This window comes from Tympanuchus pallidicinctus, unplaced genomic scaffold, assembly GCF_026119805.1.
Source record: "Tympanuchus pallidicinctus isolate F22 unplaced genomic scaffold, pur_lepc_1.0 scaffold19, whole genome shotgun sequence".
Taxonomy (NCBI): domain Eukaryota; kingdom Metazoa; phylum Chordata; class Aves; order Galliformes; family Phasianidae; genus Tympanuchus; species Tympanuchus pallidicinctus.
This window is the reverse complement of record NW_026294710.1, coordinates 15,373,311-15,388,950: the sequence shown is the minus strand read 5'-3', so window position 1 is coordinate 15,388,950 and position 15,640 is coordinate 15,373,311. Positions and strand designations below refer to the sequence as shown.

The following is a 15,640-nucleotide window of genomic DNA, read 5'->3' as shown; positions in this document are numbered from 1 at the left end:
TCTACAAAGCCGTGACAGTAAAGGGCAGAGGAGAGGGAATTAGCACTCGAGTTTCAGCTGACATGGAACATACTTACCTCCAGGCAAGCTAAACTAAACTGCTGAAAACAAGTCTTGGTCTTGTTGTTTGGATGTCCTCTGCAGGGTGAGTTCAGAATCCCAGATCATTACCTGAGCTTTTCTGGATTACAGGGTTTCTCCAACAGTTTGTCTTCTCTCTCCCTACCTCACATCTAATTCTCCTCTTTCTTGCAGTTATCATTACTTTCTGCTTTGAAAGCATGTCCCCCAATGCAGGCATGTCCCCTGATTTGTGCATATCTCTTTTGTTTATGTGAATGTCTCTAAATAGTCCTGAGAATCCTCATGCCATGGTTGTGGTCTCCCATCAAGGAATTTCTTGGCTGTTTCTCTGGGAGCTCCAAAACTCTGGAAGTTATCTTTATGCTGGAGCTCAGAATTAGAAAACTAGTTCGCATTGGAGAGCAGCCATTCTCTTATGTTCAATTTGTGTAGATTATCACAAAAGATGAATAACTGATGTTTTCAGCCCTGTAACCAGATACAGAGAACTTTCCTGCTCCATCCAGTTAGGTCTTCTGATGAAGGCAGAACAGCACCAAACACATTCAGCCTATTCATTCAAAATGGGTTCAGAATAGCACATTAAAAAGCCCAACAAGAGCAGAAAGCATAAGGTGTGGTAGATTCCCTAAATAGGGAGTTGGACCTTTCTTGTTTCATCTCCGGAGCTGAAAAATGCAACAGTTGGCTGCATAGTGCAGCTGGACTGAATGAGAGTGGTCATAACTTCTATGAAAATAACTTGTTTAAAAATTGAAGCAAAGGCCTGGTTTGATGAGATTTCAAGAGAAATTACTTCCTTCATGTATCACTTTAATAGCATTTGAGGTAGAATAAAGATGCAGTATTATGTGGGAATCTGTACGCTGTTATATGCTTGGCTTTCCCTGGTTGATTAAAATAAATTCAGAGACAAATAGAGGTTTTTAATTCAAATAAAGATGCAGTAAAAATGGCCATATATTTATAATGCAGTAAGTTAATATGGTTTGGAACTTAGATATATGCACACTGTTTAGCACTGCAATAGACAGCCTTATTGTCTTACTGTCATTCCCTCTTCCCCAGTTCTTCCTCTTTTTTTGCACATTTGTTGCTTTTATTGGCAGCTCGGAGATTAAGCATGACCGTGTTGTAAAGGCATTTCTTTCTGCAGTATTTCTTGCCTTTTTCTTTGTAATCCATATAGTCAACTTTGTGTGCCTAACAGTGGGGCATAATCTAGTGATCATGCATCTTACACAGTGCCTCCTGCTACCCAAACCACTGTTCTCTATGGGTTTTCTTTGCTGTGATGTCTCACTTTGGGCACTTGTGGCTGTGCCTGGCTGCTGATCCCTACTTTGTGGCACCGAAACAGAGTGGGGACTGTGGCTGCCTTGAGGTTGGGTAAAAATCTGTGAAGCAACTGTAGGCTTAAGAACAGTTTCTTCCTAAGGGCTTTGGAAATCTTTTCATTTAAGGCCACATAGGTCTCAGGCTGTGTGTCAACAGAATGAATAAAACAAAATGCTTCATGTTATCTACAAATGAGTTCATAAAGGATACTGAGATGAAATGGCCAGAAGTTCAATTATGGGATAAAAGAAAGCCCAGCTTCAGCAGCAATGGATTAAAAAGAAGCAGAGAAAACTTTCCAATTTGCCATTTAAGGAGCATGGTAATCTTTGCCTGCCGATGCTTTGAGTCCTTCCGTGGGGGAGGATGACAAGGAAAAAGAAGTCTTTAAATTAAAAAATTCTCCCCTGATTCTCAAAGGTGCCAAACAGCCCAAGCTCTTCATTCCTTTGGTGGGTGGAGCAGGTGCTGAGCTGCTCTGAAGTCAAGCTGTGCTCATTTTTGTCTTTCGCAGCACTAACTTGAAGCAAAGGCCACATTTGTCTCCTTTGTGTGGAAGTCACACGACTTTTCCTTTGTCAAATAAACTGTTAACTACGAAACTATTAAATTAAAAATAAAATAATAAAAAAAAAACCACCTTAGATAGAATGCATAAATGTTATGTTCATATTGAATTTGATCAGGGCTTCACAAGCCAAGAGGCTTAAAAGGAAAACTTCAGTAGCAAAAAAAGAAGTCACGGTACATCTGCAGTGAAAACAGCTTCAACACGTTTGTTATAAAATAGTGCATATAGGTTATGTATCTTTAGTGAAATTAAATGAGGACTCTCAAGTTCTCTTGGTTCTTTTGAGAACCTTTTATCAGCTCGGATGACACGAGATCTTTCAGAACTTGATCATCCTGGAAATCTGAAGATTTTCAGCCGAGAGTAAAAGATGCACTTCTGCTTTGAGGTCCTGCATGCAGACAAAACAGCTGACCTCCTCAAGAGCTATGGGACTTTATTTCCTTACACAGACTTTTGAAATCAGAGCCGTCTAGTTAAATAATCATCCTCCTATTCCTCCACAATATGCTCTTTAAGGAGTGTCTGCTCCTACTTTTGTTCAGGGAAGTTTTGGTTTTTTTTTGAGGGCAAACATGAGGAGAATACTTCTTTTTGCAGAGCATATTTTGTTCCACCTGAACTACAATGTGCCCATATCCTTGCTAAGGCTCTGTGTATTTATTAGGGGAAATTGGATAGATTTAAAGTTAAATTGCAGACCTCTTTTCTTTGGCTTCTCTTCCATAATGCCAGCCTACATCTCCCTCTGTTCCCATACTTTTCTAAAGCTTTTACAAAAATCCCGACCTTTCCTTTAAAAGAAGGATATTAAATGAGATGCACAGCAAATGCTGATTATCAGTCGTTTTAATTTGGTTGCATCCTGTGTTATCTGCTTAGTCTTCGAGCCATAAACGCTTAAGTAACTTAACATGTGGTGGTCCTATTCAGGCTAATTAGATTACAGTCACATGTAACATTAGTCACTGCTGTGAGTTTTTGCAGGCTTTTCAACAGAACTCCTGTAATTGCATACTGCCTGCACTGTAAATAACACGAAGTTACAGTAAATAACACAAAGTGACACTGTTTTGAAAAATGCTGATGTGTTATGTTGGACCTGAAGGTTAAGGATTTTGTGCCAAGAAGCAAAAAACTGTGCCCAGTTTGGATCATTTATGTTTTGGGGTTGGTTTTTTTAATTTTGTGCCTAAACTTTTCCTGTTCCAGTTAAGCAGAACAACTGATATTCCTATTAAAGTATCCATTTATGTATTTGTTAAAGCAGTGTTCTCCCTCCTCTGGCTCTGATTTTTGTTATCATAGCAAGAACCTTTGGCCATACAAATCCAGGCGGATAAGCAGAGGAACAAAGCCACGTTTCCTACATTGTATTTATCTGCTTGCAAGTTGGAAAAATCAGCATAAAAGGCAGTGGGCTTCTGCAGTTGATGCAGATCTCTAATGTGTAACCACACCTGCTCATGTAATTGCTATGAATTCCCCATATGATCCCATGTAATCAATACGCACAGTGCTTGCTGTGCATGGCATCCATTATTTATTTCAGAGCATTCAAACTCCACAAAATTGAGGTGGGCCCTTCTGTGTTACCATTTCCACAGTATTAAAGAACTGAAAATAAATGTCTTAATTCCTAAGGGTAAAGCTTTTTTTTTTTTTACACATAACAAATGCACGGTGGCTAAAACCAAAACTATCCCAGGTTCTATTTGTGCTTGTAAGAGGAAGGTAAGGATGACTTGGATTCTTAGTTTGGGGGTTAATTACCCCCTGTTTCAGCAGCTTAAATCTTAAATCTCCACATTGAGCTACTTTCTGAGCCCCTCTTTCTGTCAGCAGTGGTAGTGAAATTCAAGCTATTCTCCATATTCTGTGAGGTGTGAGATCTGCTGGCCTGAATCCTCAGTGATCAGACTAGATTCTTTGAACAAGCTGAAGTTTAGTCATCAAGAACCACATTTGCCACTTTGTTTTGATATTGAAGTCAAGCAACAAGCCCACATTGTGTAAGAACTCCATAACAGATGCAGAAATAGCATCTTCCACATAATCTGGGAGGATGATTAATTGCCATAACCCTGACATTTCTTGTTCCCTTCTGGAAGTTCCTCGCCTCCTTCATAACATAATTCCTGCACTTTCATACTTCTTTCAACAAATAAGACCATAATAAAGGTCTGCAGAAAGGCATGGTTTTATTATACAGCTTTGGAGAAAAGTATAAATGAGAGGAAAATGCTGCATAACTCTGTAAGCAAAGATTGTTTGATAATGTGCACTCCCAAAGGACCCAAATCGAAGACAAAAGGAATTCAGCTGTATTGTTTGCTACCATTTTAGTAGCATCGTTAAGAGAATGGAACGGGCTGCCCAGGGAGGTGGTGGAGTCTCCTTCTCTGGAGATGTTCAAGACCTGCCTGGATGCCTACCTGTGCGACCTGCTGTAGGGAACCTGCTTTGGCAGGGGGGTTGGACTCGATGATCTCTAGAGGTCCCTTCCAACCCCTACAATTCTGTGATTCTGTGAATCCTTGAAATACCTAGAAAGGTAGATTCCACATATTTAACAAAGGCACGTTTATGACCTTAAACACCTGACATATTTTTAACATATTCTTAACATATTTATAGAGGTATTTTTTAGATATCTGTCTATGTAAGTGGAATGTAGCTTGGAGAAGAGAAGGTTCTGGGGAGACCTCATCATGGCCTTCCAGTATTTGAAGGGAACATATAAACAGGAGGGGAAATGGCTGTTTATGAGGGTGGACAGTGATAGGACAAGGGGGAATGGCTTTAAACTGAGAATGGGGAGGTTTAGGTTAGATATTGGGAGCAAGTTTTTCACACAGAGGGTGGTGACACACTGGATCATGCTGCCCAAGGAGGTTGTGGATGCCCCTGGATTCCTGGAGGCATTCAAGGCCAGGCTGGATGTGGCTCTGGGCAGCCTGGTCTCGTGGTTGGTGACTCTACACATAGCAGGGAGGTTGAAACTGGATGATCATTGTGGTCCTTTTCAACCCAGGCCATTCTATGATTCTGTGATTCTATGATTCTAATCCAAAATCACTCCGATAATCTGCCACTGCTGCTAATCTCTGAATTGGACCACAGTTTTTATCTTGCACTTGGAGTTGAGCAGTCCATGAATATTTGGACTATACATACACAACATAAATACAGAGACTGGGGAAATTACCCGTGTTAGCAGTGCTGTGTTTTATCACCATGTTTTCTGAGTTTAGAGGAATGCTCACTGCATTCTTATCTGGAGGATTAGAGAGGACTTCTGAAATGGTATTTCCTCTCTGGGTTATAGAGAATATCTCTCTGAAAGAGAGACCGAATGACTTTCAAAGGAAGATCTTATCCAAGAAACACGGCACACTTTATCTAAGATAACAAATGATTTCTTGATAGCTTGAGTCTACTGTAGGATTGAAACTTCTTGGCATATATAGCAGCTCAGCTGATCACTTGAACTGCAATTAAAAAGTAGAACAAGTACACTCAAAATATTGTTTTTGTGTCAAAAACGCTCCTTCATGCTTGAAAATGATAAAAAATTGCAATCGATCCTTACAACTGTTGTGTTCATCTTTATTGATCAGGCCAAAGAAAGACAAATCGCAACCCAAATAAGATTATAGTAAATGTTAGCGTCGTAGGGGACTGTAGGATGATAGAGAGCTATTCATCATCTCAAATGGTGACCTGTCCGCACTCGCCCCGCAGTCAGCCTGCTGTCTAATCACATCCCTATTGATTGCATCTATGTCCAAGGAACCTGGACCCGGCTGTCATTGGGCAGCTGGGATTGCCAAACGCGAGGGGGTCACTGGTGTGAGGAGGATTTCATTTTCATTTTCTTACTGGCCAGCGGTGATTTATGAAAAAATAAATGACCCCGAGTCGCATGCGTGGAAGCCTTGATTTCGGTACAAATGAATGATTAAGTCTGAAGCTCAGAAGCAGGGCTGCAGCAGACCACTGTGCTCTTTGTGATCCGTGCGTGCCCTTTGACCATGGGAGACGCAGCAAGATTTGTTATCATTTGCAGTAAAATATTGGCCAGGCGATGCAATTGTAGCCGTGTTCAGAGTTGGTGTTACTGTCGGTGATTTCTGTACGTATCGAGTTCATAATTCACATGGAAGGACCTTGGAAGGTGATTTCCTCAAGTGGAAAGGGAAAATGTTTTTATTTTTCTAGCTAGCGCTGCACGCGTTGTAGTTTCCATCAGATATTTATACCATAGTGGGCTTTCTTCCCTGCATTTCTCATAACCCAATTAGGCACAGGTACATTTTGTTCGGGACGTGTTTGCTACCTTACTGATCGAGGAGACTGTCATCTTCAGCACTTGCAAAAGAGTGATCTTTCCACTTAAAGGGCTTTTTTTTGCTTATTTTCTGGCAGTGTTTTAGGCACACTGCTTTTTCAGTGTCTTCAGTAAATAACTTAAAGCGCTTGCTTTACCCAAAATAGAACTGGAATGACACTTCCCAGGACTGTATTGTTCCAATGCATGTATGCTAAATGCTCCAAAGAAGCACAATCGTGTTAAGGAATGAATAACCTTAAACCGTAGCATTAATAGGTAGGTTGTTAAAATAAGGATTCAAAAAGGCTTTTTCAGTAATCACACAGCGTGTAATTGTAAGAGTTTTGTTGCCATGTTAACGTGCCTTCCTGGGATGCCAGATGACTCGAGAGTTGCAAAGCTAAGAAGGGGATCTTGCAAATGCCTAAAAAACCGTCGTGCTTCTCCACAGCATTGTTGGCTCCTCCATTCACGGAAAAATAATGTTCCAGAGAACTTTTGAACTGCTTTAACTTTTCATTATTCCTCCAACTGTGAAGCCAGGTGCCTTTGCTATTACATCTTAAGTCCAACTGTGCTAGGACTATAAAAATCTCTTTAAAAATACCAGGTATATATTATCCAGACATGAAGCATCACAACATTATAGTGATTTGTCTTTGAATATTGTATGTCCCACTGAGAAATTTGGCCATTTTCCTGTATAGAAAAGTTCTACTGCTTGATAACTCAATTTTGTCTGACCTGCATTTTGGAAATTGATCATTCGCACGTGCATAGTTTTGCACTTTGTCCGGAGGAACCCCAGGCATATATATATATACAGACTGGAAGGAACAGTCCTTGCAAGTAGCCCTGCAGAAGAGAACCTGCTGGATGAAAAACTTAACATGAGCCAGCAGTGTGCTCTTGCAGCTCAGAAAGTAAACGGTATCCTGGTTGCATCAGTGGCCAGCAGGGACAGGGAGGAGATTATCCCTCCCTACGCTGCCCTCATGAGGCCCCATCTGCACTAATGCATCCAGGTCTGAGGCACCCAATACTAGAAATACAAGGAGCTGTTGATGAGGGTCCAGAGGAGAGCCATATAAATTACCAGAGGGCTGGAGCACCTCCCCTATGAAGACTGGCTGAGGGAGCTGGGCTTGTTCAGCCTGGAGAAAAGAAGGCTGCAGGGTGACCTCATTGCAGCCTTTCAGTACCTAAAGGGAGCCTACAAACAGGAGAGGGGTCAACTCTTTGAAAGGCTAGATAACAGCAGGACAAGGGGAAATGCTTTGAAGTTGAAGGAGGGAAGATTTAGGTTGGATGTCAGCGGGAAGTTCTTTACTGTGAGAGTGGAGAGGTGCTGGAACAGCTGCTCAGAGAGGTTGTAGATGCCCCGTCCATCCCTGGAGGTGTTCAAGGCCAGACTGGATGGGGCCCTGGGCAGCCTGGTCTGGTATGAAATGTGGAGGTTGGTGGCCCTGCCTGCAGCAGGGGGGTTGGAGCTTCATGATCCTTGAGGACCCTTCCAACCGAAGCCAATCTATGATTCTATGAAGCTGTTGAAGTGAACTTGGAAATGTGGGAAATTAAACTAAATTTCTGCAAGAGGCATTGTCAAGGCAAAGAGCAAAATGAAGAGTCAAGCTGTGGTTAATTTATTGTTCAGCCTTGGAGCCTGACATTGGTATCGTGTGCAAACTAGATGGGGATGTATGTGTAAGTAACACAAAGAGACGCATACAAAGAAACAAGGATTCAATATTTTGATTTTTTTTCCTCGTGCAGAAGCTTCACAGGTTGCAATATTTCCTAGTGCTTAACTGTGTGAATTGTACCCTCTGTATCGTCAGTTTCCTTCTTGAAAGTCATCTCTTTCACAGAACCTTCCAGAGCCAACAGGACACACTTATCAAGAAAGTCTGTGGAGCTTTGTAGCTTTGTAGAGATGAGGGCTCTTGGGTGTTTGTCATTGTATGTTTGTTTCCTTTTTGTTGGTGGTTTGGTTTTGAGCAGCTGAAATGTGTGAAATATCTAAATTAATGCTACTTACCAGGTGTTCACATGTATAATAACAGATGTTATGTGAAAACTGTATTATTAACTTTTTTTTTTTTTTTTTAAACTGTACAGAGTGCCCAATTCTACAAAGTAACCACAGAGCAATACCAGAAAGCTGCCGATGAAGTGTCAGCCCGGTTCAAGTAAGTCTTTTCTACCTTTGTGTTTGAACCTGGCAAGTAGATGAATTCTTCTCCGTTTTAAAATGAATCGTAACTCCCATTTCTGCTATCACAGATCCTATCAGTCCGTGTTGGAAAAAATGCTGGTTGTTCAGATGAGAGAATTTTGAAGAATTTGGAGGCCAGTGCATAGTAACCATAAGCTGCATAGAAATTAGATGCACAGTTAGTAATGTCCTAATTAATCTGCATTTGATAAGAAGTATCCTAAAAATATATTCTTTAACACTTTTTTCTCTACTGGGACAACAAAAATGTAATTCCAACTTTGCATTACAATAGTATTCATCCTGTGCTTGCATGACATGAAAGGATTTAAATTAGCAACTTCACTTTGCCCCTACCAGTGAAGGTCAAATTAAATAAATTTTATTAGTCCTGAGGATGGTTAAATGAAGATGCAGTAATTGATGTATCAAAGTGACTCTGACCCTTAGCCTTGGACTCTTCCCTTTTTGCTAGTTCATCCATTAGGTAGAAGGTTCCATTTATCATTTCAATGAGGATACAAAGAGAACTTCATACAACCTTATAGTCTCAGCAGTAACCAAGAAATGCTGTGCAAAGGGAATTATTTTGTTCCTGTTTTTAGGTTTTTGGAGGGTTTTTGTTTTGCTTTCGATTTTGTTTTGTTTCTCTCTTTGATGAGAAAGAGGGGAAAAGGTTCTTTTTGAGCTGCTGATAGTGATGGAAACTTCTTAACTGAAAGATAAGATCATTTTAATATGAGGAGTTGCTAATATTCTCAAGTGTGTATGTGAAATCTTTGTGCTGGTTAATGATGCGGAGTTTATATAAGTGAGGACTGAATTCGTACGTCCCTTAAGAGGGACAGAGTGACCATTGACATTGGTGTGATTTTAATATAATTTGGAGGGTTCTCTGTTACAGATGGGAAGCCTGGTATGTTGTCATTCATTGTCATTATTTTCATGTGTGTGTGAACCTCATCAAGGGGGAGTATTTTTCCTTCCCTTGTTATGTTCTGTTACTTTCATGTTTTTAAATCTTAATTATTGCCTAACCTGCCTTGTACTATTTCAAAATGGGATGTTATTGTTATTTGAAATGGTAGTTGATAGCTTTATGTTATTATGGCCAGAGGTAGGAAATCTGTTTTTAAAATTAAAATTAAATTTTAAAATCTGTTTATTTTTCCTTGGTGTATAATCAATTTCCTGAATAAATCAAATGCTTCTGGGTTCTTTTTGCATACAGAGAACTGGCTAAGGGACCAGTCGGTGTCGAACAACAGCTACACATTTTAAGAAAGCCATTTTAAAGGATGCTTCAGTCTATCTGCATAATGGAAAGAGTATTTAACAAAGAGGGCTTTGATAATTGGAGATTCCTATCAGTTGAGTAGATTGGTCAGTTCTTCATTTTCTAGGTTCTAGAGGTACTGCAGAATGATAGAATCATCAAGGTTGGTGAAGTCCTCCAGGATCATCCAGTCCAACCATCCACCTATCACCAGTATTTCCCACTAATCCATGGCCCTCAATACAGCATCCAAGCATTTGTTAAACACAGTAGGTATCAACTATTTGACCAGTCTTCATTGCAGTCCCAGTACTGAAACTGCAATGCTTTCTTTGCACTTCAAGCCAGTTTTTCTTGAAAATTATTTGGAGCTTTCAGATGAGTGCATCTGATTTTGATCCATTGCGTTACATACAAAAGGAAAATGTTATCAGAAAGAAAAGAAATTTGAAATAAGGACATAAATTGGAATAGATTTGATGAAGGGCATAAAATCTCTGTGTTACTGTGCCATTTAAAATTCTTGCTTGTGTAAAATCCTTTTAAATGGCATGTCTTTTTTACTGAAGGTTTAAATTCAGCAGACGTAATTTTAGCACTGCCTTTTGTGTGTAGCTTGATGGATAAATTATGAATGATTTAGTGAGACCTAAAGATGAGCTCTTTCGGCGTCGCCAGGCACTTCTCATGTTCAGTTTAATTGCATGTGAGGATTGTGGACAGAGTTTCAGGCAGGGGTGTTTAAAGAGCTTGTTTAATTGGCTGTAAAAGGAGAATTAAATAAGGTTGAACTGCTAAATTTTGTTAATGCATAAACCAGTGTGCTGCGTGTCAGTGTGATTTCAGGTTCTAAGTGAGAGACTAATAGATCTAATTGTGGAATTATTACAAAAGTCTCCTTTTTAAGCATCTGCAATGCAATGAGTTACTAGCTGTTATTGAGATAACTTGTATTACTACAACTATTTAAACTGTATCTCTTTCAAGAGCAAAGTGTTCTGGTTAATTACTTAAATATTTCCTGGATTTTCCTTTCCTTCCTCCATTTAGTCCTTGCAATTACATCAGCTGTGGCTTCATCAGTCTTCAGGGATAGTTCAGTCCATTGCAGGGGAATATCCAAATATTCCATATAGGTTTTGTATCTGAGAAGTGACAGCTCTTCTGTACTTTGTCTGCAGACCTTATTGATGCCTGTTTATTACCTTCTGCAGCGCTGCCTGGATTAGACTGATATTCCAAATGTTCATGATAAATGTTTTATCTCCGTGGGGTCCTGATACACATTGATCAAATTCTGAATTATCAAATGGTTCATCTCTTTAAGACACTAATTCACATTGATCAAATTCTAAATGACCGGCTTCAGTCAGTTCCTGCAGTACACAAATTACATTAAAACAACATTACTAGGGCATGCTGCCTTTTCTAATGTAGGAGTTATGTTACCCGCAGTTACATTATAACCAGAATTATTATATTATGAAGATGTCTCTGTTATAATGAGAAGTTTACACAAGAAGAAAAGAATGTGATGTTACAGGAAGAGCCAGGCTTTAGGCAAAGATTTGGACTTTTCACTAATCAAATTGTACATTCATATTCATTTTTTTTTCCGTAATTTGAAGGGCTGGAAGCGGGAAATTTGGCAGCTGCAATGGTGACATTTTATTCCCCCATGTGTTTAGAGCCAAGTAACGTCTTGATTACTCATTTAGGAAAAGAGTAAGCAGAGAGCACAAATCCTGCCTAAAATAAATATTTCTCCTTTATTTCCTGTGTTTTTTGATTCCTTATGGTAGATTACACTTCATAGCTATGCACTAATGCTTGTTCAAAATATTTAGCCGTTCCCATCCTCTTTCTTAGCTAGCATAAAGTTGCTTCTGGCTGCAAAAAATGTGGCAAAACCACATTCCTTGGCTGTTTGTTTGGATTTGCATTGCCCTGGTGGTGGTTGTGCAAAGCGAAGCATGAATCACACAGATTCATAGAATCACTGAGGTTGGAAAAAGTTGGACCATCCAGTCCGACAGTCAACTCATCTTCACAATGCCCACCAGGCTATGTCCCTGAAATGAATCATAGAATGGCCTGGATTGAAAAGGACCACAATGATCATCCAGTTCCAACCCCCCTGCTATGTACAGGGTCCCCAACCAGCAGACCAGGCTGCCCAGAGCCACATCCAGCCTGGCTTTGAATGCCTCCAGGGATGCAGGGGCATCCACATCCTTGGGCAACCTCTCCAATGCACCACTGCTCTCTGGGTGAAAAACTTGCTCCTAATATCCGACCTAAACCTCCCCTGTCACAGTTTAAAACCATTCCCCCTTGTCCTATCACTATCCACCCCTGTAAACAGTTGTTCCCCCTCCTGTTTATACACTCCCTAATGGAAATGGAGTAGATGAGGGAACTTTGTCCTGGTGTCACTTCAGCATCACTTCTACATTCCTGTCTCTGCAACACAGCCAAAACTGGCTCTCGTGCTTTGCAGTGCAGTGTTTAGATATGTTTACATAGGTAGGCTGCTAGATGAAATTATCCCCTGCAAACAGAGAATTCTTTGCGTCACAAGCTACAAGGATGTTTGAGTATTTACCCTAAATTTCAAGTTTTGATAGTTTTATTCCCTCACTGTGAAACATCTGATGATGAGCCCTGCCATCAGAGGAAATATCTCCAGGGAACTGTAGGGGTTTGTTTGGTAATACACGGCAAGGTTTGAGATTTGCTCAGGGTGCTTCACACGGGTGCAGTCTTTTAAGAATTCTTTACAAAGCAAATCATTCTATTTCTGATGGTTCTGGCTCGTTCCTGTTGCTTTCATAATTTGATCTTTGATGGAGGTGAGGCCTTATGGCCAGTCAGGAAGCTGTAGTGGTCTTGAATATAGTTCAGTTTGGGGAATGAATTGGGACATGGGGATCTCAAAGGGCGGTGACGCACTGGAACAAGCTGCCCAAGGAGGTTTGTGGATGCCCCTGGATCCCTGGAGGCATTCAAGGCCAGGCAGGATGTGGCTCTGGGCAACCTGGTCTGCTGGTTGGTGACCCTGTACATAGCAGGGGGCTGTCAGGTTGGCAACCCTGCACATAGCAGGGGGTGTAGAAACTAGATGATCACTGTGGTCCTTTTCAACCCAAGCCATTGTATGATTCTATGAGGAGTATTAGGCAACACATCAATATCATGCCTTCCTTTACTTACTGGCTTCTGTGTCTTGAAGCTTGGTTTGCTAATGATTGTTGAAGGTAAAAAAATAAAGCACTGTCATGTTGTGTGGTCATATGTAATGACACAAAGTATTCCTTTTAGTTGTGTTTTAGCTAAAATTCACAATGGAAACTGTAAGTGAGGAGGTTTGTGATGAAGCCACATTAAATGAGTAACAGTGGCAGTCTCACAAAGCAGTGATGGACACTAGAAATAAAAATAGTGCAGTTCAGAGAGAAGATAAGGTTTGTAATGACTCCTTTGGACTGAAAGCAGAGAATGTCAGGTCATTTCAGGGCACATATGGTGATTTTTCATGGAGTCTTCTGTGCGATCTGTAAATTAGTAATATTGATGGTTCCTTAATGCAAATATCTTTGGTAACTACCATGTGATACTCACATCACTGTAACACAGAAATCCATCCTAGATAACCATGTAAATAGCTGGTGCTGCTCCCTCTACTGAGGGAGATCTGATGTTGAGAAACAGCTTTTTCTGCTACCTTAATTAGAATTTGTTGCTTTTAAAAACTGACATTATAAGTGCAGAGTATAAATTATTTACAAAGTATTACATAATATTTCCCAATAATAGAAAATAGAACTTTATGTAGAAATCCTTGGACAGAGCCTTCAGTTTTGCCTTCGAGTTGAGCTTCCTTTGCTCAGCAGAGAATCATAGAATTGCTCAGGTTGGAAAAGACCTTAAAGATCATCAAGTCACCGAACATCATCAAGTCCAACCACAAAGACAGGACTGAATAGAAACATCCTGAATTTATTTCTTCCCTCACAAGCATAGCATGCATTGGAGTGCACTGTTATGAAACAGTTGTTTGGTAGTGTTACTGTAGTTGTAGGTAGTTGTTGGTAGTGATACTGTTGCTGATTGATAGCAATTGTCTTACTTTTGTGTATGTTTATGTGTAACTAATTATCGATTTCCTTGTCGATCATCATGTAACTAATTATCGATCATCCTTATCACATCAGCAGTTGCAGTGTCCTCTTCTCAGGCTGAAGAAGCAAGAACAAGCCAAAAAAACCCAACACAACAGCTTTACTTGTATCTTATTCAGAAAGTCAGTGAGAGAAGCACAGCTCAGCACAGCACTGTTTGGAAACAGTGCTGTGAGTCACAGCTGGGGACGATGGTTCTGAGTTACCCAAAACATCCCACAGATTAGCACAGGGCTAGTATAGGTGTAAGTTATGCTAGGAGTGCTATATAGCATTAACTCTGCTTTTTGCAGTGGCAGAGTTCCTTCTTTCTGCTCCACTGCTTCGTCTGCTTTCTGGGAGCCTCAGTGCCCCAAGGCTGCTTTGCTGTGGCTGCTCCAGCAGTTGTGTTCACAGCACACAGAGGGTGACACAGAAGTGAGTTGCTTAAATAGAGTTAAGCATTGCTGTTGGCTGATAGCATTGCACAGTAATGCACTTAATGAGAGAAGTGTAAATGGTGTTTTGTGGAGTGGAGGTGATGCTGTCACCCCACCTGGTTTTGTGGCAGTCTGAATTCAGAACACATAAAGCTGCTTAAGGTGGGAAAAGAAGTTGATAAAGAGACTACAAATCTTTTCTGTCTCTTATTTATTTAGTACATCCCAAATCCTGTTCCTTTTGAATGCAAAAGGAGTAAAACTAAATTTCTTGGCTCACCGCTTTCAGCCAGAACTCAGGCCTAATGGTCTTGTCTCAAGGCTCCTTGAAGGGAGGAGGGGGAAACGATTGTTTAGCATGAGTTGATAGTAATAGGACAAGGGGGAACGGTTTTAAACTAAAAGAGAGGAGACTTAGAGTAGATGTCATGAGGAAATTCTTCTCAGAGGGGGTGATGAGGTGCTGGCACAGGCTTCCCGGAGAGGCTGTGGATACCCCATCCCTGTAGGCATTCTAGACCAGGTTGGATGGAGGCCCAGGCAACCTGGTCTGGTGCCTAATACAGTGGTTGGCAACTCTGCCCATGACAAGGGGGTTAGAACTAGATGATTTTTGAGGTGCCTTCCAACCCAAGCCATTCTATGATAATTATATAATATTATAATTGCAACTCTATGAGTCATGAATTTCTGCCTTTGGATAGATTTGCCTGTTGCTTCACTGGATTGGTGGAAGGACGTTGGCCAGTAGTTATCATTTTCTCAGCTTTCATCCAACCCATGGACATACATAGGAGAATTTCGTTTGAAAAGCTTCAGAATCAAAATTCTATAAACCCTTTATCCAGTACATTTACCTACGAAATGATCGGTTCATAAATGACAACTTCAGTTTTCCCTGCAGCAACACAGATATTTAACTTTCTCCCTTTGATCGATAGAGCCCATTAGGAATGAGAGTGCTCAACAGAGCTGGATGAAATATTAATTGCATGCTTTTTAGATGGATGCAGATTCATCCTGAGCAAGGTGGGAGCAGGAGATTCTGGCATAATATCTGTGTTTCTGTGGTGAGCTCAGAACCATGAGTCTGTTTGCCTGGGTGCTTGTTTTCATTGCAATGTTTGAACTGCAGTGTCGACTTTAAATGTGCTTATTTGTGCTGCAGATAGTTCTGAAGCATTGAGTGCATTTCTGAGAGTTATATTATTATTTTTTTTTTA

The 15,640-nt window shown here is 40.5% G+C and overlaps 1 protein-coding gene across 2 annotated transcripts in view; it reads left to right on the top strand.

Moving 5' to 3' along the window:
• Positions 1-15,640, top strand: part of CHCHD3 (coiled-coil-helix-coiled-coil-helix domain containing 3) — a 157,177-nt gene that overhangs the window by 116,927 nt on the left and 24,610 nt on the right. For both annotated transcript variants that reach the window (XM_052680736.1, XM_052680737.1), the window contains exon 6: positions 8,445-8,515. In XM_052680736.1, the coding sequence (XP_052536696.1) occupies positions 8,445-8,515 (71 nt within the window). The remainder of the gene's footprint in view (positions 1-8,444; positions 8,516-15,640) is intronic.